The following is a 26323-nucleotide window of genomic DNA, read 5'->3' as shown; positions in this document are numbered from 1 at the left end:
TAGACATTCTTTCTGTTCATCTGGATCATTTACATAAAAAAATGCCATGAGTTCATTTTCTGCTTCTGCAAGCTAACTGGGGGTTTGTTCACCTCTGGTGTTTTCCTGTTCCAGGGGAGATATTTATAGACAACCTGCTTCCGGATAAGAGGAGTGGCAGCGGTGTCTTCTTTGACAATTTCGCCATCTTTTTTCCATCTGCTATTGGCATCCTTTCTGGGGCCAACATCTCTGGAGACTTAAAGGTACCCGTTAGCAAATTACTAGACTTAAAGGTACCCGTTAGAAAATCACTAGACTTAAAGGTACCCGTTAGCAAATCGCTAGACTTAAAGGTACCCGTTAACAAATCACTAGACTTAAAGGTACCCGTTAGCAAATCACTAGACTTAAAGGTACCTGTTAGCAAATTACTAGACTAAAGCCTCCACTAATATTCTGATTAAAATATCATTTTCACCACTGTGTAGATTCACTGGAAATGTGCCTACGGCCTTCCGTGCATTCTGTTTGATCCAGTGACATATAATTAATGTATTCAAAAATACGATCTATCTTCTCTCGTCTGTTTGTCTTTTACAAACCCTTTCTCATATTTCTGTGATTCTGCACAGGACCCGGAGCATGCCATACCCAAGGGAACTCTCTTGGCCATACTCCTCACCACCATCAGCTATCTGGCCATCTCTGCAACAGTGGGTAAGAGGAGAACTCACACACACCCGCACACACACGCACACACGCACGCACGCACGCACGCACGCACGCACGCACGCACGCACGCACGCACGCACGCACGCACGCGCACACACACACACAGACACACACTCACACTCTCACTCAAACACACACACTCACACACACACACACACACACACACACACACACACACACTCACACTCTCACTCTGGACTTGCGGCAGTGTGTTGGTGTGTTGACATGTGTGCAGGCACATTCATATTACGACACGAGCTCGGGGAGAACTCTGTGTGCATCAGGAAACCACATTTTGTCGTGATGCAACTGTGGCACTGTTCAAAGTTGGTCTGCATGTTTGAGGATTTAAAAAAAGAGTCAGAAAACGGAAGGTGAATGCACAAAGAACTGCGTAATTGTTTTATGTACGCATGGAGGTGTGTGTGAATATGTGTGTGTGTGCGTGTATGTGTGTGTGTGTTTTTGTGTGTGTGTGTGTGTGTGTGTGTGTGTGTGCACATATCACCATGGAAATATATGTTTTTTGTTGATGTATGTATGTTTGTTTTGTGATTGCTGAGTATGTATGTTTGTTTTGTGATTGCTGAGTATGTATGTTTGTTTTTCAAACAAGCCGATGATTTTTGTTGTTGACACAAAAACATTTACACACACACACTCACACGCACACGCACACGCACACGCACACGCACACGCACACGCACACGCACACGCACACACACACACACACACACACACACACTGTCTCCCCTCAAGGCTCGTGTGTGATCCGTGATGCCACAGGAGACCTGAACGACAGCGTGCCCTTGCTGAATGGGTCTGATGTGTGTGAGGGGCTGGGCTGTGGCTTCGGCTGGAACTTCACTCGTTGCTCACAGGGAGCGGACTGCATGTACGGCCTCGCACAAGACAGACAGGTGAACACTCACACACTCACACACTCACACACGCACACACTCACACACGCACACACTCACACACTCACACACTCACACACGCACACACGCACACTCACACACTCACACACTCACACACTCACACACTCACACACGCACACACTCACACACGCACACACGCACACACTCACACACTCACACACGCACACACGCACACACTCACACACGCACACACGCACACACTCACACACTCACACACGCACACACTCACACACTCACACACTCACACACTCACACACTCACACACGCACACACTCACACACTCACATACTCACACACTCACACGGAGCGGACTGCATGTACGGCCTCGCACAAGACAGACAGGTGAACACTCACACACTCACACACTCACACACTCACACACGCACACGGAGCGGACTGCATGTACGGCCTCGCACAGAATAGACAGGTGAACACTCACACACTCACACACTCACACACTCACACACTCACACACTCACACACTCACTCACACGGAGCGGACTGCATGTACGGCCTCGCACAGAACAGACAGGTAAACAGTGCTCACTGACATTAAGGACTGGGAACTTTGGTTTGCTTCAGAACACTTTTAAGAATGTCAAAAATCACTTCAACTCATTGTCAACACATAACATTTATCATACTAATGATGACACAATCAAAATGTAATGTGACTACTAAATATTAATACTATCTAAAGGGTTCAGGTTGATTAAATAATGCATAGTATGGTATGACTTCAAAGACGCAAGGAATGATTTCTTAGGGAAATGTGCAATTTGTTTTTTATTTTATACTTTTGAAGTTGGACACATACTGTATAAAAATAGTGTCTGTGTAGAGGGACCTATATCTAGATATTTTTATTAACTCATTAGTCCAACCAAACATCAAAAACCCAAAGTCCTGATAACTCACTGATAAAATGTGTCCGTCAGGCTTTAGCGAGTACATAGCCTCCCTATCTCTCCATCTCTCCATCGCTCAGGTGCTAAGGTTGGTGTCAGGTTTCGGACCTCTCATCCTTGCCGGGATCTTTGCTGCAAGTCTGTCCTCTGCTCTGGCCTTCCTGGTCTCTGCCCCGAAGGTGTTCCAGGTGAGTGTCTCTCTAATTCATCTTCATTATGTTAAACAATAACATTTTTATAATTTGCTAGGTTTAGTGTTGAGTAGCATGCAGTTAGTCACTGGTCCAAGATTTGAGATGAGATTAACTACCAAACATTATTTAAATCACTCCATCATAAATATTGAAAATAGTTATATCTACAGTACATTCATCAGTTCTCAACAGCCAATGTATGTTCTACGTAATGTTTTAGTACAAAATCTTGTCTCTCTTTTCTTTTTGTTGCAGTGTCTTTGCAGAGACAAGATATACCCCTATATTGGCTTTTTTGCAAAGGGTTATGGGAAGAATGATGAGCCTCTACGTGCTTATGTTCTGACTTACTTTATTGCTTTGGCCTTCATTCTGATTGGTGAGTTTCAGCATGACAGTTTAGTGTAGTGTACTTATCTCTTTCTCTCTCTTTTTATCAACATGATTGTTGTTTAGTGTAGTGTACTTATCTCTCTCTCTCTCTCTTTTCTCTCAGGGTCCTTAGATGTCATTGCCCCTCTCATCTCAAACTTCTTCCTCTGCTCCTATGCTCTGATCAACTTCAGTTGTTTCCACGCCTCCATCACCAACTCGCCAGGTGGGTTTACCCAAAGGCCAAGGGTGCCATAGCACAGTAACACCACCCAATCACAGACAAAGATTGCAGGACGGTTTTACAGAAAACTCACCCGTAGCATATGTCCAAATAACACGTAAAATAATCAAATACGTGGAGCTGAGCTACACGATCAATGATCAGTGTGAACATAAGACTATATTCCTGTATTACTGACATTATTTCTGAATCTTGGAATCTACTGCAACTACTTCTACATATAGTTTTTGTATTCTACAAAAGCACAAATGGCAGTTTTGCCTACTTGTGACTACCAGTATCGCTAGTATCTCGGTTGTGAGTGCCGTGGATCCAAGTGTGGTAAGTAAGATGTTAAATTATATTCTCTGACCTTTTTCAAAATGTGCTGCATGACTCATGACCCCCCCCCCCATCCCCCCCCCCCACACACACACACACACGCACACACACACACACACACACACACAGGCTGGAGACCTTCATTTCGGTACTACAACCACTGGACAGCACTCTTTGGGGCCATCATCTCCGTGGTGCTCATGTTCCTGCTGACCTGGTGGGCAGCCCTCATCACCTTCAGCCTCATCCTCTTCCTCCTGGGATATGTCACCTACAAGAAGCCAGGTGAGCTCTTTCAGCCTCATCCTCTTCCTCCTGGGCTACGTCACCTACAAGAAGCCAGGTGAGCTCTTTCAGACTCATCCTCTTCCTCCTGGGCTGTCACCTACAAGAAGCCAGGTGAGCTCGGGCACAAAATGCCGGTCAAAGATTTGAATGAGAGATTACTGAATACCGGGAGAAGTTGAATAGTTGAGTTGACATACTCTTCAACTTCAACTATATACACTATATACGTTTAAGTTTAATTAACCTATATATGGCTCAGTAGATCTTCCCACCACCAAGCATAAAAGATGGAGAAACAAGTTCATATTTAGTTTGTGGACTTTTTGGTGTATGTCTGTGCAGGGGGAATTGCCTAATACATTTGATAAAGTTTAGTTTAATATGGCAGTAGATCTAATATGTCTAATATGGTAACATTGTCCCAATGTGTTTGTCATGCAGAGGTGAACTGGGGCTTGTCTGTGCAGGCTAGGGTTAGAAAATAAGTATCTTTAAGGTAGTATATTTATACTGTGTGTGTGTGTGTGTGTGTGTGTGTGTGTGTGTGTGTGTGTGTGCATGTGTGTGTTTGTGTGTGTGTGTGTGTGTGTGTGTGTGTGTGTGTGTGTGTGTAGAGGTGAACTGGGGCTCGTCTGTGCAGGCTAGCACCTACAAGATGGCTCTGTCCTACTCAGTGTCTCTGTCAGGGGTGGAGGACCACGTCAAGAACTACAGGTGAGTTTAGACTGGAGTACTTGTGTTTAGAACCTTAAAGAACTACAGGTGAGTTTAGACTGGAGTACTTGTGTGTAGCACTACAGGTGAGTTTAGACTGGAGTACTTGTGTGTAGTACCTTAAACAGGCTTACATATAACCAGGGGCGGACTGGGGGGAAAAAGTGGCCCGGGAGTTACTGTCAGACCGGCCCACTTAATACACGGCGCGTTGCCCACTCAATGCATCACACGTTTTGACCAGTCGGTCGCCTATTTGGAAAAATACCCATACACTTAACATTATTTTGGATGATTACAAAGAAATGACATCATTTATGGTTTTTTAAATAACATTTGGATTCACCAATTTGACTGGATGGACACATGAAATAAAATGATACTGGCTATTGTAACACTCCAAGGTAGGTATAGTTTGCTAGATGAATATGCTTAACTCTGGGCTAGTATCAGATGGTTGTATGTATAACTACAGAGCCTTAAGGAATGAATGTCAGCAGAGACAGACCACACAATAAAGAAACTGGAATCAGAGGGTAGAATTAGTAGGAACCAGTGGCGGCTCCTGAAAAAATTATCAAGGGGGCATATTTTTGATAATGATTAAGGCGACCCATTCAGTAGTTACATTAAGCAAGACAATTGTATCAATTTGTTGTTAGCTGATTAACTCATACAGCAATACTTACATAGCTAGAGTAGCTATTTACAGGTGGAAATCTATGAAAGAAAGTTGCATCCAGGAGCCTTCATAAGCAAACATGATGTGGCTCCACCTTAAAATATCCCACTTTTTCATTATCCACATGTCTCAAAAGTTGTATGATGTGATATGTCCAGTAACAACATAAAGAAGGGGGCAACATATAAGTCAAAACCAGCAATATTTATTGACTGATCTTGAAAGTAGTGGCTTACAAAAGCTAAATAAGTCATCACATAGAAAATAACTCAGTGTTAGTGCAAGGAGCGAACATTCACACTGTAAAACCTATGAAAAGTGACAATGGTATATAGGAATACAGACCGGGTTAGCCACTTCACAGCCTGCTAGCCACGATTTTCTTTCATTGCAATTCTTGGATGTAGGATTCCCCCCCCTTTTTGTAGAAACCTGTTGAATGGATACATTTGGTCTAGGAAGTCCTAAATGTTTTGTTGTCAATGTATCTTCATTAGTACGCCGACTTTCAAAGAGCGAATCGAGTTGTTGCACACTGAATGTTAAAAATGGATTTAACATGAGAGTCAATGAGAGAGATCTGGGGCGATTTCCAGTTTGCCCAAAAAGGGGCGGGGTCATTTGAAGCACCACGTTTGCCTGACTGTTGCCTGAGTGACTGTTGGCTGATTCGACAATGACATTCAGAGGCAGATCAGACGGTCTAGTGGTAGAATCCAACAGAAAAGAAAACTCCTTTTCCCGTAGGCAGTGCGTCGCCCCATTCGCCCTTATGGACAAGCCGCCCATGAACTATATTGTAGAAATGAACAGTACAGAACATACGATGGGGTGTGAACATCAATGGTATCAGTAGTGTTGCATGCTGGGTGTGTGATTGTTTGTGTGTGGGGGGGGGGTGTTGAAGGTGTCTGCGAGCAAGTGATGCAAGTGTTGAGTAGGCTAGAGTTATTGACATTTAATAACGCCTAAAACAAAGTTAGACTGACGGAAGACATTAGATGAGTAAAGAAGAAAACATTTCGGAAAATAAGCACCATGAGTGTAAATACAGATCGCGAGGAGTAGTATAAATTTCAGTCAGTAATTATTCTAAGCCATAATCATTAGAGTCATTTATACGTGTTCTGTCAAACTCAGAACATAGGCAGTGCCAGCGATGTCGGTGGCTAGGGCCGGCTTGAGATAGGGGTAGGCCGGTGTTTTGGACCATCCCAACCCCGTCGGCCCACCGGGGATTCCCCCGGTATCCCCGATGGCCAGTCCGCCCCTGCATATAACAGAGAAGAACTACAGGTGAGTTTAGCAAAAGCAATGAGCTAGAGTCTGGACTGATGCTGTTGGCTACAAACTGTATTATTGTGAGTCGTTTGTGAGTATGTTTTATAAATCCTCAGGACAATGGGACGATAGATTTAAGAAGATAACACTAACCTCACTAACCTCTGGCTTCTTGTGGTTCTTTCTCTTAGGCCCCAGTGTCTGGTGCTAACAGGGCCCCCGGTTCTACGTCCAGCGCTGGTGGACTTTGTGGGCTCCTTCACTAAGAACATCAGTCTGATGATCTGTGGGGACATCCTCATGGTAGGCCCAAAGGGAAGGCTTCTTGAAAGGGAGGCCTTTGCTTTACACATGAGACAGATCCAAAGTGGATTCAACTACATCTGCCCCTCCACCGTTTAATGACTTGATGAAATGTGTGCTCTCGCTCTCTCTCTCTCTCTCTCTCTCTCTCTCTCTCTCTCTCTCTCTCTCTCTCTCTCTCTCTCTCTCCTCTCTCTCTCTTTCTCCCTCTATCCAAGGAGGATAAGATGGCTCTTGCCCAGCGCAGTACTGACAGTCTTGTGAAATGGCTAAACTGCCGAAAGGTTCGTTCCTTCTACACTCTGCTCAATGGAGACAGTCTGAGAGACGGAGCGCGGACACTTATGCAGGTGAATAATGATTAAATGATAATTTAACCTCGGACAAAACAGCCATTATATTCTTGCTTCATTTATTCTCCATTTACCAATTTACACATTTTAAAACAATACATGAGCGACATGTCCATGGCGCTAACAACTATGTGGCTTGGGCTTAAACCAGCTGTTCTCACATGTGGAGGAGAACCAGACACGTCCAACAACAGCAGTCCACCACAACGTGTGTGTGTGTGTGTGTGTGTGTGTGTGTGTGTGTGTGTGTGTGTGTGTGTGTGTGTGTGTGTGTGTGTGTCTCCAATGCCCTGTGCAAGGAAGTTGTGCTTTGCAACCACAGCAAGGAACAGAAGCTGAGAATTTGTTGTCTTGGTTGAAAATAGGGATACATCATCATATGTTCTGAGAGCAGTGGTATTAAAATCAGTTACACACTCAAGTCCCTTCACATATGTCAAATAAAGAATGACTTTAGATATGTATTATTGTTATTATATACATAATAATAAACAGCACTTTTGTCATGTTTAAATGTTCTTATATTGACTGTTTTTTACTATAGGCCACAGGTCTGGGTAAACTAAAGCCCAACACTCTGGTTATGGGATTTAAGACAAACTGGAGAGAGTGCTCCCCCTACAGCCTGGAGGACTATGTGAACACTATCTAGTGAGTATCTAGTGAGCATCTAGTGAGCTGAAATAGTGATTGTCTTGTAGCTTGTCCTTGATTTCACCCACACTTCTCAGATACTTGTTTTTGTGATGAGTTCAGCTCAGTTCAGTCGGATGGATTTGATCTGAAACATTTGTTAATTCCTTACTAACATGAGTTTGATTTTGGCTGGGACTTTGTGTGCTTGCCTGTAAGTGAGCGTGCCTGGGTTTGAGTATCGACATGTAGGTCAAGTAATTATTTATTCAAAATCTCAAAGTACCCTTAATATCGATTTACCATCCCCCTGATCCCATTGTTATTTGTACATGTTCTTCTCCTTTATCTCGAGTCTTATCTTAACCTTGCGCCCTCGATTGTTTTAGTGATACATTTGACGCAAACTATGGCGTGTGCATTCTGAGAATGATGGAGGGCCTTGACATCACCGAAGAGATGTTATGTGAAGGTCAGGACTGCACTGTTCGCCTTTGCAAAATGTGTGTCTATGGTGACAGGGTACATTAAGGTTGTTCGCTCTGCAGGCCAAATGTAAGTGGGTTTTAATGAGTTTGTTGTCACTGGACTGAAGCTGCTAATGGGGTGCCAGCTGATAAAAAGCCCCTGCCAGAGTGATCTGGGACGGCAAGAAATCAAGGCATGTGGTGGATAAATAATCACTTACTCTTACATCAATAACACATGACTGTAGTCGCTCATGTTACGGTGTCCAACACAGAGTTCCAAAAACCAAAAGCTAAGCGCTTGTAAATATCTTGGTAACTTCATTACCTAAGGCACTGGCATTATTATCAACATTACGCTTTAATTGCCATAATAATAATGATGAAAGTGATTATTAAAACAACCATGATTTAGCTGTCGAATGATGACGAGGAGGATAATAATGATGAAAGTGATTATTAAAACAACCATGATTTAGCTGCCGAATGATGACGAGGAGGGTAATAGTGATGAAAGTGATTATTAAAACAGCATCATTGATCAGTTCTTGTCAAAGATACCTGATCTTCTCTGTGCTCTTCAGATAATGCTGCCTTTGAACCAGATGAACCCCCCCAGCAACAGTGCACCGATGACACTGCTTCCACAGCGCCATCTCCTTCAGGTACAACATCTCAGTCATACGTGTTGATATCCGATAACAGATAACATACTGAGACCACCGCTGCTGACCAGTATCTGGTTTCCCCTGTGCTCAGATGCACACAACTCCCAGCAAGACCACCACATTCCCAGCAATCAGACCACTACAGTCTTCCAGAACAAACAAGGGAAGAGGACCGTTGACGTATACTGGATATCTGATGACGGAGGTGAATACGTATGCCTGTAGGCAAACATATCGAGCAGATTTGTGAACTATTCCTCCTCACAAATATGCCTGTCTGTCTGTCTGTCTGTCTGTCTGTCTGTCTGTCTGTCTGTCTGTCTGCCTGTCTGCCTGTCTGTCTGTCTGCCTGTCTGTCTATCTGTCTGTCTGTCCAGGTCTGACCCTGTTGATTCCGTACCTGCTGACTAGAAGGAAGCGCTGGCGCCATTGTAAGGTGCGTGTCTTCGTAGTGGGGCAACAGCAGACCATTGAGGAGGATCGCAAAGAGTGAGTTTGGGCAATACATTCTGTGACAAAGTTACAAGATAATTAATCTTAAAGACAATTCTCTCTCTTTCCCTCTCTCTCTCTCTCTCTCTCTTCATCTCTTGTTCTCTAGCTTTCTTTCCCCAGCCATCTTTCTTTCATTCTTGCATAGTCACTCAGAAGAGCTAAACACAGACTTGTCAACATTAATACTCTTTTTAAAATCATACTTTCCCCCTTCTTCACTTTAGGATGGTGTGTTTGCTTCAAAGTTTTCGCCTGGATGTCCACGATGTCATCGTCATAACAGATAGCGAGCGCCCCCCACTGGCCAAAAGGTTTGCGTCTGGTTTTACACATCCCAGTAGTACTTGTGTCGGGTGTATAGGATTGCTGAATTTGGGTCTCAGCAAACAACTCATGTACAACTTTGTTGCAATGAAAGAACAAAATATCAAATGAAATAGGATTACAAAGGATTACATTTTTTTATGAACGTAGCTTTCTGTTTGAATCAAAATGAAATAAATTCCTTTCCAGAATAACATTAAACCTCTCTGTGTTCCCTTTTTCAGCCTGATGAGATTTGAGAACTCTATCGCCCCCTTCAGGCTGAGAAGTGGAGAGCAGGAGGGTGGCATTGTGCACCCAGGAAAGGCAGAGAGTCCCTGGAGGGTGTCTGACAAAGAACTGGATGCACTTAGACTCAAGGTGTGTGTGTGTGTGTGTCTGTGTGTGTGTGTGTGTGTGTGTTTTTGTGTATGTGTGTGTGTGTGTGTGTGGTGTGTCTGTGTATGTGTGTGTGTGTGTGTGTGTGTGGGGGGGGGGGGGGGGGGGTGGGGTGGGGTGTTTCTTTCACCTTGAACTAAAGAAATAATTTGTCTGTATCGTGACATTTGGAGTATTCAATATACCCCTCTTTCTCTGCTCTCTCTCTCACACAAACTCACTCACTCACTCTCTTCCCCTGTCAGTCTGAGAGGAAGGTGCGTCTGAATGAGATCATTCGGAGGAATTCCAAGCACGCTGCGCTGGTCATTGTGTGAGTATGGATCTGTGCACTCTGACACTGTAGGCCAGGCTCACTGTGTGTGTCACAGAGATAAGGAGAAGCACAACACTCTCTAACCCAGTCACATCCCAGAGGAGCGGCATTCGATAAATATCATCATATGTCATGTATGCTTAAATATAGACCATGAGGCTATAACAATATAAAGCAACATTGCATCAGATGTGATACATACCGTATCTGAAGAGATGTCATAAGCGCTGTGTTTAAATATGATGTTTACATTTAAATTGTACTCATCTGTGTGTTGTGTATGGATTGTGTGTGTCTGTGTGCATCCTATTGTTTATTGTGTCTGTGTATGTGTGTGTGTGTGTGTGTGTGTGTGTGTGTGTGTGTGTGTGTGTGTGTATGTGGGTGTGTGTCTGTGTGTGTCTGCATGTGGGTGTGTGTCTCTGTGTGTGTGTGTGTGTGTGTGTGTCTCTGTGTGTGTGTGTGTGTGTGTGTGTGTGTGTGTGTGTGTGTGTCTGTGTGTGTCTGCATGTGGGTGTGTGTCTCTTTGTGTGTGTGTGTGTCTCTCTGTGTGTGTGTGTGTCTCTCTGTGTGTGTGTGTGTGTGTGTGTGTGTGTGTGTGTGTGTGTGTGTGTGTGTGTGTGAGTGTGTATTTGTGTGTGTGTGTGTGTGTGTGTGTATGTGTGTATGTGTGTGAGTGTGTGTTTATGTGTGTGTTTATGTGTGTGTGTGTGTGTGTGAGTGTGTATTTGTGTGTGTGTGTGTGTGTGTGTGTGTGTGTGTGTGTGTGTGTGTGTGTGCGCGCGTTCCTTCAGGAGTTTGCCTGTACCCCAGAGTGACTGTCCCAGCTCTCTCTACATGGCCTGGCTGGACTCTCTGACCTTTGGCCTCCACTGTCCAGCTCTGCTCATACGAGGCAACCAGCAGGATGTGCTCACCTTCTACTGCCAGTGAAGAGAAAGACACACTCCGCTTACGTCTGATTGGACCTCACTGCTTGCCGTTGTGATTTCCTCTTCCTGTTCAGAACGGATGGATGAGAATCTAATAATTAATAGATTTCAGCTAACCAAAGATTATTTGGTCTATTTATGGAACTACAGCTGCTGCCAAATAAATCAAGGACCTTAGAAAATATTTATATAAAAGTACTTAATTCAGAATTAATTCATGGTAATATTTAATTATCGTCACCGTTGTACAACACAGCTCCATAATGCAGCATGCGTTGTTTGAACTGATTTCTGATGGAACAGGTGGAGGTAGAGATATACATACAGATACGATGAAAGTGATTATTAAAACAACCATGATTTAGCTGCCGAATGATGACGAGGAGGATAATAGTGATGAAAGTGATTATTAAAACAACCATGATTTAGCTGCCGAATGATGACGAGGAGGATAATAATGATGAAAGTGATTATTAAAACAACCATGATTTACCTGCTGAATGATGACGAGGAGGATAATAGTGATGAAAGTGATTATTAAAACAACCATGATTTAGCTGCCGAATGATGACAAGGAGGATAATAATGATGAAAGTGATTATTAAAACAACCATGATTTAGCTGCCGAATGATGACAAGGAGGATAATAATGATGAAAGTGGATGCTGGTGGTGATGATTTCTCAGGGTTTGTTTAAAAAGAGAACTGGTCTCAGTCTGTTTTTCTGCACTTAGATTGTCTGTCTAGAATAGCATGCATACTGCGTACTGATAATTTAGTGCAGTACAGTGCACACTAGACATGTTCGTTATGTCCTGTTGGAGTCTGTGGTCATTCTTGGCATTTGTGTGTAGAATCTGTGAAACCGTTTTGTTCTGTTCATGTATGTTTTGATGAAATTCTTGAGATGGGGTTTAATAGAGATATTTTCTTTTCCATCCTGCATCCATGTGTTTTCTGTTTGTGTCTTTTGAATGGTGACAATCAATAGACGTCAACATTCCTTCTCCAACAGTATTTATTTGTTTGAGATTTCCACAAAGGTACGGTCAAGGCAAGCAAGACACTCAGTCTTGGTATGTTGCTTTTACGATTGATGGCTGGATAGGTAGAAGGCTACACTAATCAAACCCATTAGTTTGGAGAAGAAAACTGTATATTAACATACATATTATACAGACATATATAACATACATATATTGACATTAAAAGTTTTACAATACTGCATATAATAGAAACAAATAGTGTATTAAGTTATTATAACTACACATGCTGCAACTCTAAGAGGTTAAAGGCACTCATTGTGAATGGGATTCATATGTACATAAGGCCTTTAACAATATACCATACCTTTGATATATTTATCATATCATGGCATCAAAGCCATGACCATATTAATATTCATCTAAACCATAATCTGAGTGACATTCTCCAAAAATGGCAATACTAAACTGTCTTAAAGATATTAAGGAATTATTTCACAGTATTTTCACGTTCCACTTTTGGTACCGTTCTCTGTCTATAGTTTCTCAAGCATCTAATGGTCACAGCTCTCCACTGGGTCAGGAAGTGATGTAACAAAGAAATGCCACCTGTTTTTTCAGGCAACAGGAAATTAGGTCACATAGCTAACCATAGTTCCATTACATAAACATGAAACAGGCAGATCAGTATTCAACTCTTATGGCCCTTTAGTCTAAAGCTATTTTAGCAGGTAGAGCGACAGCAGCAGCAGCCCCCATCCAATGCACTTTGGCTGCTTGGCTTCAGAAGGCCAATAAGCAATCACAGTCTATTATAAGTCTATGTTCCCTACACATTTACTGCAAAAAGACATTCAACTTTCCCACTAAACACTTTCCTTCAGAAGCAAGAGTTGAGGTGAACAAACAAGTCACTCGTTGCAGGAGTTAATAACACCCATAGAGGCCCAGGCAATGAATGATAACAATAGGGAAGGTCCACCAGAGGTCCATTAAGGCCCCTTGGAGTGTGTCTTCCTCTTCACTGGCAGTAGAAGGTGAGCACATTCTGCTGGTTGCCTCGTATGAGCAGAGCTGGACAGTGGAGGCCACAGGTCAGAGAGTCCAGCCAGGCCATGTAGAGAGAGCTGGGACAGTCACTCTGGGGTACAGGCAAACTCCTGAAGGAACGCACACAGACAAAAAGGCATATCAATACAACAAATTCTAAAAATATACAGTTTATTTTTTAAAGAACACATTTTTCTGTATTAAGTGAGAAAGCAGACATCCCCTTCATAGCACTGAAACCTGACCTGGTATAATAATTCAAATAATTAATAGAATACCAATTTACAGGTTTTCATTGTTTGTAATTAATTTTTTGGGTTGTCTATAACCTCATAAACACACTTTGAGCAGGAGACCTGCAGCCAGCGATCCATACTCACACAATGACCAGAGCAGCGTGCTTGGAATTCCTTCGAATGATCTCATTCAGACGCACCTTCCTCTCAGACTGGGTGATAGATTGAAAGAGAGCGAGGGAGGGGAGGGAGAGAGAGAAAGAGAGTATAAGGTATATTGAACATTCCATATATAAAATCCATATAAAATCGACACACACACACACACACACACACACACACACACAGACCTTTGGTCTTAAGGCTTCCAAGTCCTTGTCTGAAACCTTCCACGGACTCTCTCTCCGCAACTCCTGCACAGGTACGTCACGATGTTCTTCCTCCTTTAGACTGAAGGGGGCGAGAGAGTCCCCAAAACGCTTCCAACTGTTGAAGGAAATTGTACCCAGACAAATGAGAGTGGAACTTCACATTAACACTCGACATCAACACTCCTGAAAGGGACACCACTTACTTCTTAGGGAGTGGAGCTTTTTTGCTGTCCGTCACAACAATAACATCAGCTACATCCAATCGAAACTTTTTCAGCAATGACATCATCCTGTCGGGACGAATGAATGAAATGAACGATCAATAAGACAAAAGCATAAGCCCAGCCACACAGGGCAGATGGTTCGCATGACATCAGAGTTTATTGAGCTGAAACTCACTCTGTGCGCTCCTCATCCATGGTCTGCTGGTCACCCACAATAAAGACCCTGACTTTGCAGTGATGCCAGCGCTTCCTTCTAGTTATAAGATAGGGAATCAACAGTGTGAGACCTAAGGGGGAAAAAAGACACAGAAAAAAAAAATCACTTGGAAAACAGCTTTGTCAAAATTGGAATTAAAAACTGAAAAACTTCAGGGTACTTTTCCACTTATTTTTGGCTAAATGAATTGAAGTGTAACTAAGCACTAACCAGACAGAAAGAAAGCATTAACAATGTTTGTGGTGTGCCTCTCACCTCCGTCATCAGAGATCCAGTAGATGTCTACTGTCTTCTTCCCCTGTTTGTTCTGGAAGACTGTCCTGGTCTGAGCAGTAGGAGGCACATCTTCATGGTCTGAGAGGAAGAAAGATGATCACAAATGTGTCTTTGTGTGTGTGTGTGTGTGTGTATGTGTCTTTGTGTATGTGTGTGTACATATGTTTGTGTGTGTGTGTGTGTGTGTGTGTGTGTGTGTGTGTGTGTACGTGTATTCTTTGTGTTTGTGTGTGTGTGTGTGTGTACGTGTATTCTTTGTGTTTGTGTTTGTGTGTGTGTGTGTGTGTGTGTGTGTGTGTGTGTGTGTACATGTGTCTTTGTGTGTGTGTGTACAGGTGTCTTTGTGTTTGTGTGCGTGTATACAGGTGTCTTTGTGTTGTGTGTGTGTGTGTGTGTGTGTGTGTGTGTGTTGTACATGTGTCTTTGTGTTTGTGTGTGTGTGTGTGTGTGTGTGTGTGTGTGTGTGTGTGTACATGTGTCTTTGTGTGTGTGTGTGTGTGTGTGTGTGTACAGGTGTCTTTGTGTTTGTGTTTGTGTGTGTACATATGTCTGTGTGTGTGGGTGTGTGTGTGTGCATGTGTGTGTGTGTGTGTGTGTGTGTGTGTGTGTGTGTGTGTGTGTGTGTGTGTGAGACTCACCTGACTCTCTGTCCATGTCATTACTAGGCCATGTTTGCCCGGCCTCACTGGCATCAAAGGCTGGGTTCACTGAAGAGAGCTCCTCCTCTGTGTCTTTCACCCACAAGAAAGAAGAAATAAGAGTAGAATTAAACAATCACATACACACACACACACACACACACACACACACACACACACACACACACACACACACACACACACACACACACACACACACACACACAAGACACACACACACACACACACACACTACTCACCTTCAGTCTCTATCTCCTCTGAAATGTCTAAACCATCCATCATCCTCAGAATGCAAACTCCATAGTTGGAATCAAATGTGTCACTGAAGGAACATTAACATGTCAGTTAAACCACCACTCTATTCAAACTTCCATACTGGAGGTGAATGATCTTCTTTTACCCACTTTATGGTGCTAATGTAGTCCTCCAAACCCGTGGGGGCGCTCTCTCGCCAGTTGGCTTTGAATCCCATCACTAGGATGTTAGGCTTCATCTTGCCCAGGCCTGTGCTCTGTGTGAGCGTGTACGTGTGTAGGAGGACAACAAAGCATAGCAATGAACCAAATCTATGGTGCAACTGTATTGGATTATATTTGCATGCAATATATTAGCTATGGTGAACATCTACAGGGTGGGAAGGAGGGGGGGGGGGGGGGGGTGCATGCTGAGTATTGTACTGTAACTCATTATAGTATTGTAATGTACTGAGACAAAAAAAGAGAAAAGTGTAGATGCCAAATCAAACCCAGAGGGGAAGGGTGACAGAGAAGAGAAGAATCATGAGGAGTCATGAAGAGGACTGTACCTGCAGCAGATTACAAGCTCCCTCCCTCAGACCGTTTCCACTGAAGCGGGTGTAGAAGGAGCGGACCTTCCTCTGATTCAACCATTTGATCAGGGTGTCTGTGTTACGCTGGGGGACATCTGAACTCTCCCCTTCCTGAAGGAAATACAGAGGGAAGAGAAGGGAGGGAGGGAGAGAGAGAGAGAGAGAGAAAGAGAGACTGATGATCAATTGATTTCATTGATGGGCTGGTTGGTTGATAGATTGATTCATTATTGTTTGCTTGATTAGTTGATGTATCTATTGATTGATTGATTGATTGATTGATTGGTTTTATAGATTGCTCAACCAGATCAGGGCCCAGACCAATCCCAGACTGGATGTCTCCACAGATCATCACTCACCATGATGATGTCTCCACAGATCATCAGACTGACATTCTTGGTGAAGGAGCCCACAAAGTCCACCAGCGCTGGACGTAGATTAGGAGGCCCTGTCAGCACCAGACACTGGGGCCTAAGAGAAAGAACCACAAGAAGGCAGAGGTTAGTGAGGTTAGTGTTATCTTCTTAAATCTATCGTCCCATTACTCGCAGATGACTCACTCACAGACACTGCGGCCTGAGAGGTAAGGCACGGAGTCAGTGATTGCTACTCACAGACGACTCACTCATTGCCCCACTGTCCAAACTCGAAAACTCCAACTTTTGTTTCTCCCACAAAGCAAGTTAGAGTATGGTCTTCTTTTTCCTTTTCCCCAATCCACATTCTTTAGCGTGCAGGGGGTGCACGCTTTTTATTTGTTTGAACCTGGAGAGTGACTGAGTTTCCTTGCGTCCCATAACCCTGTGTGAGTGTGAACGCTTAATGTGTAATTCTGGTAGTAAATTTGGATTTAGAATGTACTCGCGCTTCCCCAGCCTTGGTTATTATAAGTGTGGATTTATGTAAGCGATTAGGCATCTGTATGTTATGTGCAAAGCCCAGTATAGTGTTCCTGGTGTATTAGCATCTGTGTACCCCTCACTGTGTGTCCTGATAGTGTTCCTGGTGTATTAGCATCTGTGCACCCCTCACTGTGTGTCCTGTGTGAACCACTGACCACCCTATATTTCTCTGTATCATGTCTGTGTCCTCCAGCTCCATGAATGGCCAAGAGAAGCTTTGAATCCGCTCGTCGTTACAAATTCATCTAAAGTTGGTAAAGCTAATTCCCCTCAGAAACAGTGAGGGCAAAGGGTATTCACACACACCCTTCTTTCACTTTGTCACTATAAACTTAAAATGTCTATGGATCTCTGCTATATGTAAGCCTGTTTAAGGTACTACACACAAGTACTCCAGTCTAAACTCACCTGTAGTTCTACACACAAGTACTGCAGTCTAAACTCACCTGTAGTTCTACACACAAGTACTCTAGTCTAAACTCACCTGTAGTTCTACACACAAGTACTCCAGTCTAAACTCACCTGTAGTTCTTGTTATATGTAAGCCTGTTTAAGGTGCTACACACAAGTACTCCAGTCTAAACTCACCTGTAGTTCTTGACGTGGTCCTCCACCCCTGACAGAGACACTGAGTAGGACAGAGCCATGTTGTAGGTGCTAGCCTGCACAGACGAGCCCCAGTTCACCTCTACACACACACACACACACACACACACACACACACACACACACACACAGACACACACAGACACACACAGACACACACAGACACACACACACACACACACACACACACACACAAACACACACAAACACACAGACAAAGATACATTTATAATCTGTGCATATGCAGAAAAAGTGAAAAAATCTGCTAAAAAGATCAGCTAAAGAAGGATGAATAAAGGAAAAGAACACCCCACCAAGTTCTCCCACATTTTTGAACAAAGTCACTTGAAATGTTTACATGTTGTATGACTTTGCCCTGGATCACTGTAAATACTATGAAGACAATCTGTGGAGATCTTGTGGAGAATGAACTTGGTAAAGGGAACTTCTCAACACTGCTTCTGTGTATTAGGACAACTCAGCGTGAACAAACACACACGTCTTCCCTACTTCCCCTTCCCATTTTAATGCGTACAAACACCAAAGCTCTTACGGGGTTTCTTGTAGATGACGTAGCCCAGGAGGAAGAGGATGATGCAGAAGGTGAAGAGAGCCGCCCACCAGGTGAAGAGGAACATCAGGATCACTGAGATCACTGCACCAAACAGGGAAGCCCAGGGGCTGTAGTACTTGTAGGATGGCCTCCAACCTGCAAGGGGGCAGTAGAGAGCAACATGATTGTTGGATTGCCAAAAACAAAGATAAAGCAATCATTCTGTTTAAGGAGGTAAGGGCTTCTGCTCGTATCTGATACCCTGAGTTAGTTATTTTTTGCTTTGCTCTTTCTTTGTGTTCTGATTGGCTGTGGTAGTTATGATCGACAATGTCATCTGAACCTAACATCTGTTGTTGCAATACTTCTAACACTCACCTGGAGAGTTGGTGATGGAGGCGTGGAAACAACTGAAGTTGATCAGAGCATAGGAGCAGAGGAAGAAGTTTGAGATGAGAGGGGCAATGACGTTTAAATCAGCTGTGGAGAAAGAAAGATGTAAGCGTATGAACATCAGTAAAAAAACGAAATACAAAAGGGTAAATGTACCTGTAAATCAATGTATAAATCATACTAACCAATTAGAATGAAGGCTATAGAAATAACGAAGGTGAGAAGATAAGCACGTAGCGGCTCATTGTTCTTTCCATATCCCTTCCCAAAGAAACCGATGTATGGATAGATGTTGTCGTTGCAGAGACACTGCAGATGAAATTAGAAATATTATTCAGAATGATGGATAAGACGTGTAAAAAAAAAAAAGTGTGAAAATAAGAGCTAAACAAGAAAAGGAAAGTGAACTAAACAGGAAGAGTAGCCATATTCAAAAACGTAAATTGTAAATGCTGATATGTTCCTTACCTGGAACACCTTTGGTGCAGACACCAGGAACCCTAGGGCCGAGGACAAACTGGCTGCAAAAATCCCTGCAGTGATCAGGTGCCCGTACCCAGAGGCCTTGCGCATAACCTGAGGCACATTGTGGTTATGGAAAAGGACATACGTGGTTTACTGGATCCCATATAACACGCAGTACGAGAAACAGAGTTAATTGATTAATTGGTTTGTTCATTTGCTGGTTCATTCATTTATGTTTGTTCATTCAATCATTCAATCATTCATTTCTTTCTTTCTTTTTGTCTTTCTTCCTTGCTTTGAGGGAGATCATTTGCCATTTAATTGATTCTGATCGAGTTTTGTTCAGTTTGTTTCAACCCAAAAACTTTCTATAAATGAACAGATAACCATATGATGCGAATCCTTTATGTAACCCGAGACAGATCTAGATGGTTACCTGGAAGTCGTTGGCCAGTCCGAAAAGGCAGGTTTTGTTCTGCTCGCATGCATCAAAATCCCATCCAAACCCACAACCCAGTCCCTCACACATGCCTGTGTGGTTCACAGGCAGACTGTCATTCAAGTTTCCAGAAGCATCCCTGACCACACAGGCACCTGAAGGAGGTAGACAGACAGTGAGAGAGAGAACGAAATTGGGGAAATGAGAGAGACATTAGAGTGCAAGAAATAGTGCTACTGCAATTCAAGAGAGAACAAATGGAATTTAATGACAGACGCAGGCTGTAATTGTAAAAAAGATAGAGAGAGAGAGAGAGAGAGAGAGAGAGAGAGAGAAAGAGAGAGAAGAGCTGTAAGGAACACTGACCTGCAACGATGGCAACACCCAAGTAGCTAATAGTGGTCCAGAATATGGCAAGCAGTGTCCCCTTTGGAATAGCTGATTCTGGATCCTAATTAACACCAAAAAATCCAAATGACAAGAAGAAAATATGTTTTTTGGCTGACAAGATGTTAAATTCCTTGTGCTATTGATAAGGGACTTCCCATAGCAGGCAATCTTCTCACAGTCACATGCTCATATCCCGCAACCTAACCAATTTAAAAACTGCCCAACCATAGATCCTTTGAACAAGATACAACAAAAACGCCCAGACTGACTGGTGTCGCATGCTGTACAAGGGATCCATAAAGGCACTCCTTCACAATACAATGCATCATCCAATGTGCTGTCTGTAGCCCACAAGTAACCCCAACCCTAACCCTAACACAATAGGTCAACCATAAAACCTGAGCAGCAGGATACAACGACATCAACAGACCTGCCTTCCTGCGTAGTCAAGCAGGCACCTTCCTTCATCAGTGTACCCCCCACCCACCCCCTGGACAAGACCTCATGTTTTTCCTAATGCAGACATACCTTCAGATCTCCACAAATGTTGACTCCTGAGAGGATTCCTGTGGCGGCGGGGAAGAAGATGGAAAACATCTGGAAGAAGCCTGCCTCGGCCCCCCTCCAGTCAGGCAGGAGATTGGACACAAAGATCTCCTCTGGAACAGGACAAACCAGGCCGTTACTGATCAACAACAGGTTTCGTTTCATACTCTACTCTCACAATGTACAGCATGAATACATTCAGTGTCAGAACATAGATGTATACATTCATACATAAATAGACCATAACATGCCAATATGGCTCTAAAAGAATATTTTTTATGATGCATTAATAGCAGTATATGTTTAGCTTACATTTAGTCATTTAGCAGACGCTTTTATCCAAAGCGACTGTAGGATGTATACACATTTTACATTGATGGCACACTGATGGCACACTGCACATCAGGAGCAATTAGGGGTTCAGTGTCTTGCTCAAGGACGCTTCGACAGGGAATCGAACTAGCAACCTTCTAATTACCAAACGACTTCTCTACCTACTGCGCCACACTCGCCTGATTAGCTTTTTATTTCTTTATTTTTTTTGTACATCTAATTTATGCTGTCATTGAAATCACCTTACAATTCAAAGAATTGTTTTTTGAACAGCGACTCAGTTACACCTGAGTGTGCCCCCTGAACTCACTGCGATAGCCTGAGTTACACCTGAGTGTGCCCCCTGAACTCATTGCGATAGCTGAGTTACACCTGCGTGTGCCCCCTGAACTCACTGCGATAGCCTGAATGTTCCCCCTGAACTCACTGCGATAGCTGAAGAATCCAGTGGCCTGCTTTTCCTCATTGGCAGGGATCACAGTGCCCACAAAGTAGTTGGCAAGGGAGATGAGCAGCACGCCGAAGAAGAGGAGCTGGGCCTGGGCACAGACACAACACATGTCACACAAGTCACACATGAAGGCTTCAGTGGGGCTTTAAGAAGAGGAGCTGTGCCTAGTCACAGATACAACACATGTCACACAAGTCACACATGAAGGCTTCAGTGGGGCTTTAAGAAGAGGAGCTGTGCCTAGTCACAGATACAACACATGTCACACAAGTCACACATGAAGGCTTCAGTGGGGCTTTAAGAAGAGGAGCTGTGCCTGGTCACAGATACAACACATGTCACACATGAAGGCTTCAGTGGGGCTTTAAAATTAATATTTTATCATCATCATCATCATCATCATCATCCTCAGACTCATCATCATTGTTGTCGTCATCAACATCATCATTATCCAATATGACAGACAACAGAGTTGTACACTTGATGAAGCATTCGATGATCATGTATTTGGAGCAGTCAGATGGACAGTTACCTTAGACTCCCATTCCATACCAGCCATTGATATCAAGAGCAGAGCCGTGACCGTCAGCACACCTATTATTCTAACATCATTAGTTGGGTCGACCATCTGTGCGTTGTATTCCTGCAACGACATACTCATGGTTAAATGGGACCTCTTATGCTCATTTTCAATGTTAATCATTTTATTTTTGAGCTCTACTAGAATAGATTTACGTGCTTCAATGATCCAAAAATGCCTTTTTTTCTCATACTGAACAACTCTATTCCCCCTCTGTCTGAAACGCTTCATCTGAGCTCCTGTCTTTAAGCCCCCCAACCCCAATGAGCCCAGCGTGCTCTGAATTGTCAGCTTCACAATGGCAATAACAATTGTGTTACGATATTGTGTCATCATGTAGCAGTATGGTAATATGTAACACTGATAATGTTAGTCTTTGCCATTGACTGTGTCATCACTATTAACAGAATATCTATCACTGCAAGCAGGTGCTTAGAATAAAATGATGGACAGAATCAATTACCTGTAGAAGGTCTCGGACAGTTTCAGCAAATCCGACCGTGTTCAGCGCACACGCCAGGGCGTTGGCGAAAGAGAAGACTACCCCAATGGGACCCCCCATTTCTGGGCCCAGGGTTCGGGAGATCATGAAGTAAGCGCCCCCTAGATTTAGGAGGAGGACACTGATTGGTGGGCGCAATACTTACTCAAACAATGCCCTCCATTGGTGCTAACTCATTTAGCATTAGCAGACATCTTTGTCACCCACCTGAATACACCTTCCCATTGGTGCTAACTCATTTAGCATTAGCAGACATCTTTGCCAATCACCTGAATACACCTTCCCATTGGTGCTAACTCATTTAGCATTAGCAGACATCTTTGTCACCCACCTGAATACACCTTCCCATTGGTGCTAACTCATTTAGCATTAGCAGACATCTTTGTCACCTACCTGAATAGACCTTCCCATTGGTGCTAACTCATTTAGCATTAGCAGACATCTTTGTCACTCACCTGAATAAACCTTCCAATTGGCGCTAACTCATTTAGCATTAGCAGACATCTTTGTCACTCACCTGAATACACCTTCCCATTGGTGGAGATGGCGGAGACTGACATGGCAGTGATGACTGTTATGACAACAGACATGAGAATGATGGCCCACGTGAGAACTGGGCAGATTCAAAACAAAATGCTCAAATGAGTGGCAGTGAATGCATGATGAATTATTTCAATGAATGAACGAACGAATCAATCAAACAAATCAATCAACCAATAACTATGATCAGTCAGAGTTGTCAAAAAGAGAGAGATACAGATTACAGTTATGGTACACACACACACACACACACACACAGTGGTCAAAAAGAGAGAGATACAGATGTAACTCACTGATGCCAGCTTGAGACGTGATCCAGGTCAAACGAAGGAACAAAATAACTCCCCAGATATTAAGCATAACACGAACCTGCAATGCACACACACACACACACACACACACACACACACACACACACACACACACAGAGAGTACCGTCAAAACAGAGTGCCTGCATGTTGGTGTACTTTGTGTGAGTAAATAATACATATGTTTGTGTACCCATATGCTTGTGTGTGTGTGTGTGTGTGTGTGTGTCCTACCGTGACTCCCATGAACCAGCCAAAGCGCACCGGCTCGCCTGCGGGTTTCCCAGAATCCTCTGCTGGAGGCGGAGGAAGGGCCCAGTTTACCGACCCTGTGCCATCACCCCCGATCACCTGATCAGGTTCCTGGAACACACACACACACACATACACACACACACACACACACACACACACACACAAACACATACACAGACAGAGATAACTCTTCATGGTAATACATGAAAGTAAAGATATGGATCAAAGATAGAGGCAAAAAGGGATCCTATTGTTATCCTTATGTAATGATTAAAAAATGCTATTTTCATCGGCTTATTCAGGGCCTGCATTCTGTCATACCAAAGAAAGAAAGAAGAATCATTTTAAAACAACTAGGAGATGCTCAACATGACGTACATGAAACACACAATCATGATCCTAAAACAGAACAGTCCAAGAAGAAGTGAAATTATAGAAATGAATATTGGACTTGGAGGGGGTGGGGGCTGGGCGACGCAGACCATGACCAGCTATAAAACACCAATAATAAAAGTTTGACTTGGTTCCTCACGTTGAGAGCCAGAGATGTATCCTCATATTATCGCTGTTCTGTGTGAACCTTTCGTGTGTGTGTGTGTGAGAGAGAGAGAGAGAGAGAGAGAGTGTGAGGGAGAGGGAGAGAGAGAGAGAATGAGTGTGTGTGTGTGAGAGAGAGAAGGAGTGTGTGTGTGTGTGAGAGAGAGAGAGAGAGAGAGAGAATGAGTGTGTGTGAATGTGTGTGTGTGTGTGAGAGAGAGAGAGAGAGAGTGTGTGTGTGTGTGTGTGTGTGTGTGTGTGTGTGTGTGTGTGTGTGTGTGTGTGTGTGTGAGAGAGAGAGAGAGAGAGAGTGAGTGTGTGTGAATGTGTGTGTGGCTTCTGCTTACCCAGGAGTTCTTGCGCAGGAACTCCAGCGAGGGCCTACTGTGCTGCATCCGTCCCGTCATGGTGTCGTTGGCATAGAAACCGTGCTGTGGCGCCGTGTCTATGGTGCTGTAGATGGACGGCCGGCGCAGGGCCGAGCGGTCACGCCGAGCAAGGTCCACCTCACCCGTTTCCACGGCGACGCCAGGAGGTGGAGGCGGTGTGGAGTCATGGTCCACAGGTTTTATTCTGGTTATGCGAATGCCCATGACTGTAAAACCAGTGTGATTCTGAGGAACATGAATGTTTATGAGAGAATTACTTTTAGTCATTTTAAAGAAAACAGACTTTTTCTGCTGTTGGTATATGCTCAGTTCATATGACAGTGCAAAAAAAATATAGTTGGATCATGAAACAACCCAAATGTATAATATGTTTTTTTCCCTCTTTCTCATGAGATTATGCCCATTTAGTGTTACCATCACATATCATTTTTAGCATCTAATGTTTTCTAGTTCTAGTCAATCTAAAGTTTCTATTAAATCAGTTTTGCCAGTGTTTTCATTCACGCCAAAATAATTTCTCAGCCCTTCCTTTTGTCTCTCCCGATGAAACTAGCCACAAGTCAAAGAAAAATCACTTACCTTTTCAACAGTGCTCACCTTTGCGGTCTTCAGCGTGTCTTAAGAGTGTGAACCTCTGCAGTCTGTCCTCAGTCTGTTGTCAGAGAGGGAATCAGCTGCGCTGTCATAAATACTCTTGTCACTTCCGTTCACTCCCCTTTTCCTCAAAATGTCATGGTACGCGTTTACAGCAAACCTGTCTTTTCAAGTTTTTTTGCGGGTCAAGCTCCAGTTCTGAAAAATGTGTTTCTGTGATGTTTGTGTCTGTGTGTTAATGTGTGTGTGGTTGTTTCTGCAGGCTTAGGTTGGGAAAAATTATATAATCTCATATTATAATGAGTAAATCAAAACTCTCCAGACACAACAAGGAAAAAGAAAACCTTTTTTTCGAATTCAAGGTTAGCCCATATCTGTGTTAGACATGTACATGTGTTTGTTAGTCTGTGCATTACAAATGTAGCATAACAGGAGCCAACAGGTGCTTGTATTTACAAAAAGCAGTTGTATGATATTGTGACTCAACCCAATTGATAATGAAAAAGATGTTATATGAACACATAGGTAAAGTGTAGCTACGTCAACCTACTGAAGTCAGGTCACAGTGCACTATACACATACATAAACACACACACACACACACACACATTTTCTCTTCTCTCTCTCTGTCACAAACACACACATGCAGCCCTTCCTCACACCTCTTTCTCTGGGTGGTAAGAGGAACTGTGTTTTCTTTACAGGGAAAGAGTAAAGGCTTTCAGTGGAAATTACATTAAGGAGGAGCAGACCTCACACTGCTGTGGCCCCCATGACAAGCACATTGTGTACACAAACACCCCCGTTGGAAGGCACTGCACCAAACATGGACTATGCTATTTTTGGAACACAGAGCCATACCTCTGTGTGTATGGTTGCTGGACTGTGCCCTTTTTTCTGTGAAAAGTTGACGAAGACAACATAATTGCTTTTGGAAAAGAGGCCCCAAAATATACTGAACGCAGTACTTGTGGAGAGACGAGGAAGTGAAGCACATCCCCACAGGATGACCACAGGTAGCCCTCTGAACCCGTTCCACACACATCGACAACCCATTGCTATATACTGCTATACACTATATGGGCCATTCTACCGAATTGGTGCAAAGTCAGGTTGGAAATATTTTGAAAATTTGTATGTTTTATTCCCAAAACTTTGGCCGTTTGT

The 26323-nt window shown here is 43.4% G+C and overlaps 3 protein-coding genes across 4 annotated transcripts in view; 2 read left to right on the top strand and 1 right to left on the bottom strand.

Annotated features, from left to right (window-relative positions):
* LOC116224578 (solute carrier family 12 member 3-like) overlaps positions 1–12427 on the top strand; it is a 13291-nt gene extending 864 nt beyond the window's left edge. The window contains exons 2-20 of the mRNA XM_031584751.1: positions 115–245; positions 615–699; positions 1474–1634; positions 2644–2751; positions 3013–3136; positions 3254–3355; positions 3824–3979; positions 4597–4696; positions 6851–6962; positions 7181–7312; positions 7860–7966; positions 8338–8420; positions 9000–9080; positions 9175–9288; positions 9461–9572; positions 9803–9889; positions 10127–10262; positions 10526–10593; positions 11391–12427. Coding sequence (XP_031440611.1) covers positions 115–245; positions 615–699; positions 1474–1634; positions 2644–2751; positions 3013–3136; positions 3254–3355; positions 3824–3979; positions 4597–4696; positions 6851–6962; positions 7181–7312; positions 7860–7966; positions 8338–8420; positions 9000–9080; positions 9175–9288; positions 9461–9572; positions 9803–9889; positions 10127–10262; positions 10526–10593; positions 11391–11529 — 2138 coding nt within the window. The 3' untranslated portion in view covers positions 11530–12427. The remainder of the gene's footprint in view (positions 1–114; positions 246–614; positions 700–1473; positions 1635–2643; positions 2752–3012; positions 3137–3253; positions 3356–3823; positions 3980–4596; positions 4697–6850; positions 6963–7180; positions 7313–7859; positions 7967–8337; positions 8421–8999; positions 9081–9174; positions 9289–9460; positions 9573–9802; positions 9890–10126; positions 10263–10525; positions 10594–11390) is intronic.
* The window catches only part of LOC105898408 (heavy metal-binding protein HIP-like), a 249655-nt gene that overhangs the window by 189623 nt on the left and 33709 nt on the right, over positions 1–26323 (top strand). The gene's annotated exons all lie outside the window — the stretch shown is intronic.
* LOC105898409 (solute carrier family 12 member 3-like) lies at positions 13529–25518 on the bottom strand. Its single transcript, XM_031584908.2, has 26 exons — positions 24535–25518; positions 23616–23710; positions 23367–23442; positions 23051–23146; positions 22495–22634; positions 21984–22094; positions 21428–21539; positions 20650–20780; positions 20098–20182; positions 19729–19886; positions 19296–19403; positions 19013–19136; positions 18813–18914; positions 18435–18590; positions 17864–17963; positions 16733–16844; positions 16350–16484; positions 15949–16055; positions 15784–15866; positions 15524–15610; positions 14865–14963; positions 14568–14679; positions 14372–14458; positions 14148–14283; positions 13942–14009; positions 13529–13671 (listed from the first exon to the last, which is right to left on the bottom strand). Exons 1-26 carry the CDS (start codon positions 24827–24829, stop codon positions 13533–13535), a joined length of 3054 nt encoding a protein of 1017 aa, XP_031440768.2. The 5' UTR covers positions 24830–25518; the 3' UTR covers positions 13529–13532.

Source organism: Clupea harengus, chromosome 18, assembly GCF_900700415.2.
Source record: "Clupea harengus chromosome 18, Ch_v2.0.2, whole genome shotgun sequence".
Lineage (NCBI taxonomy): Eukaryota > Metazoa > Chordata > Actinopteri > Clupeiformes > Clupeidae > Clupea > Clupea harengus.
This window is presented reverse-complemented; position numbering and strand designations above follow the sequence as displayed.

Excerpts from the sequence above, each read along its gene's own strand:
- LOC105898409 (XM_031584908.2), bottom strand. The coding sequence starts at position 24,829 with ATGACTAAAAGTAATTCTCTCATAAACATTCATGTTCCTCAGAATCAC. Across the intron at positions 16,845-17,863 it reads GACCACGTCAAGAACTACAG|GCCCCAGTGTCTGGTGCTGA; the intron begins GTGAGTTTAGAC and ends TCTTTCTCTTAG. Across the intron at positions 14,284-14,371 it reads AAAGCTCCACTCCCTAAGAA|TTGGAAGCGTTTTGGGGACT; the intron begins GTAAGTGGTGTC and ends TTCCTTCAACAG.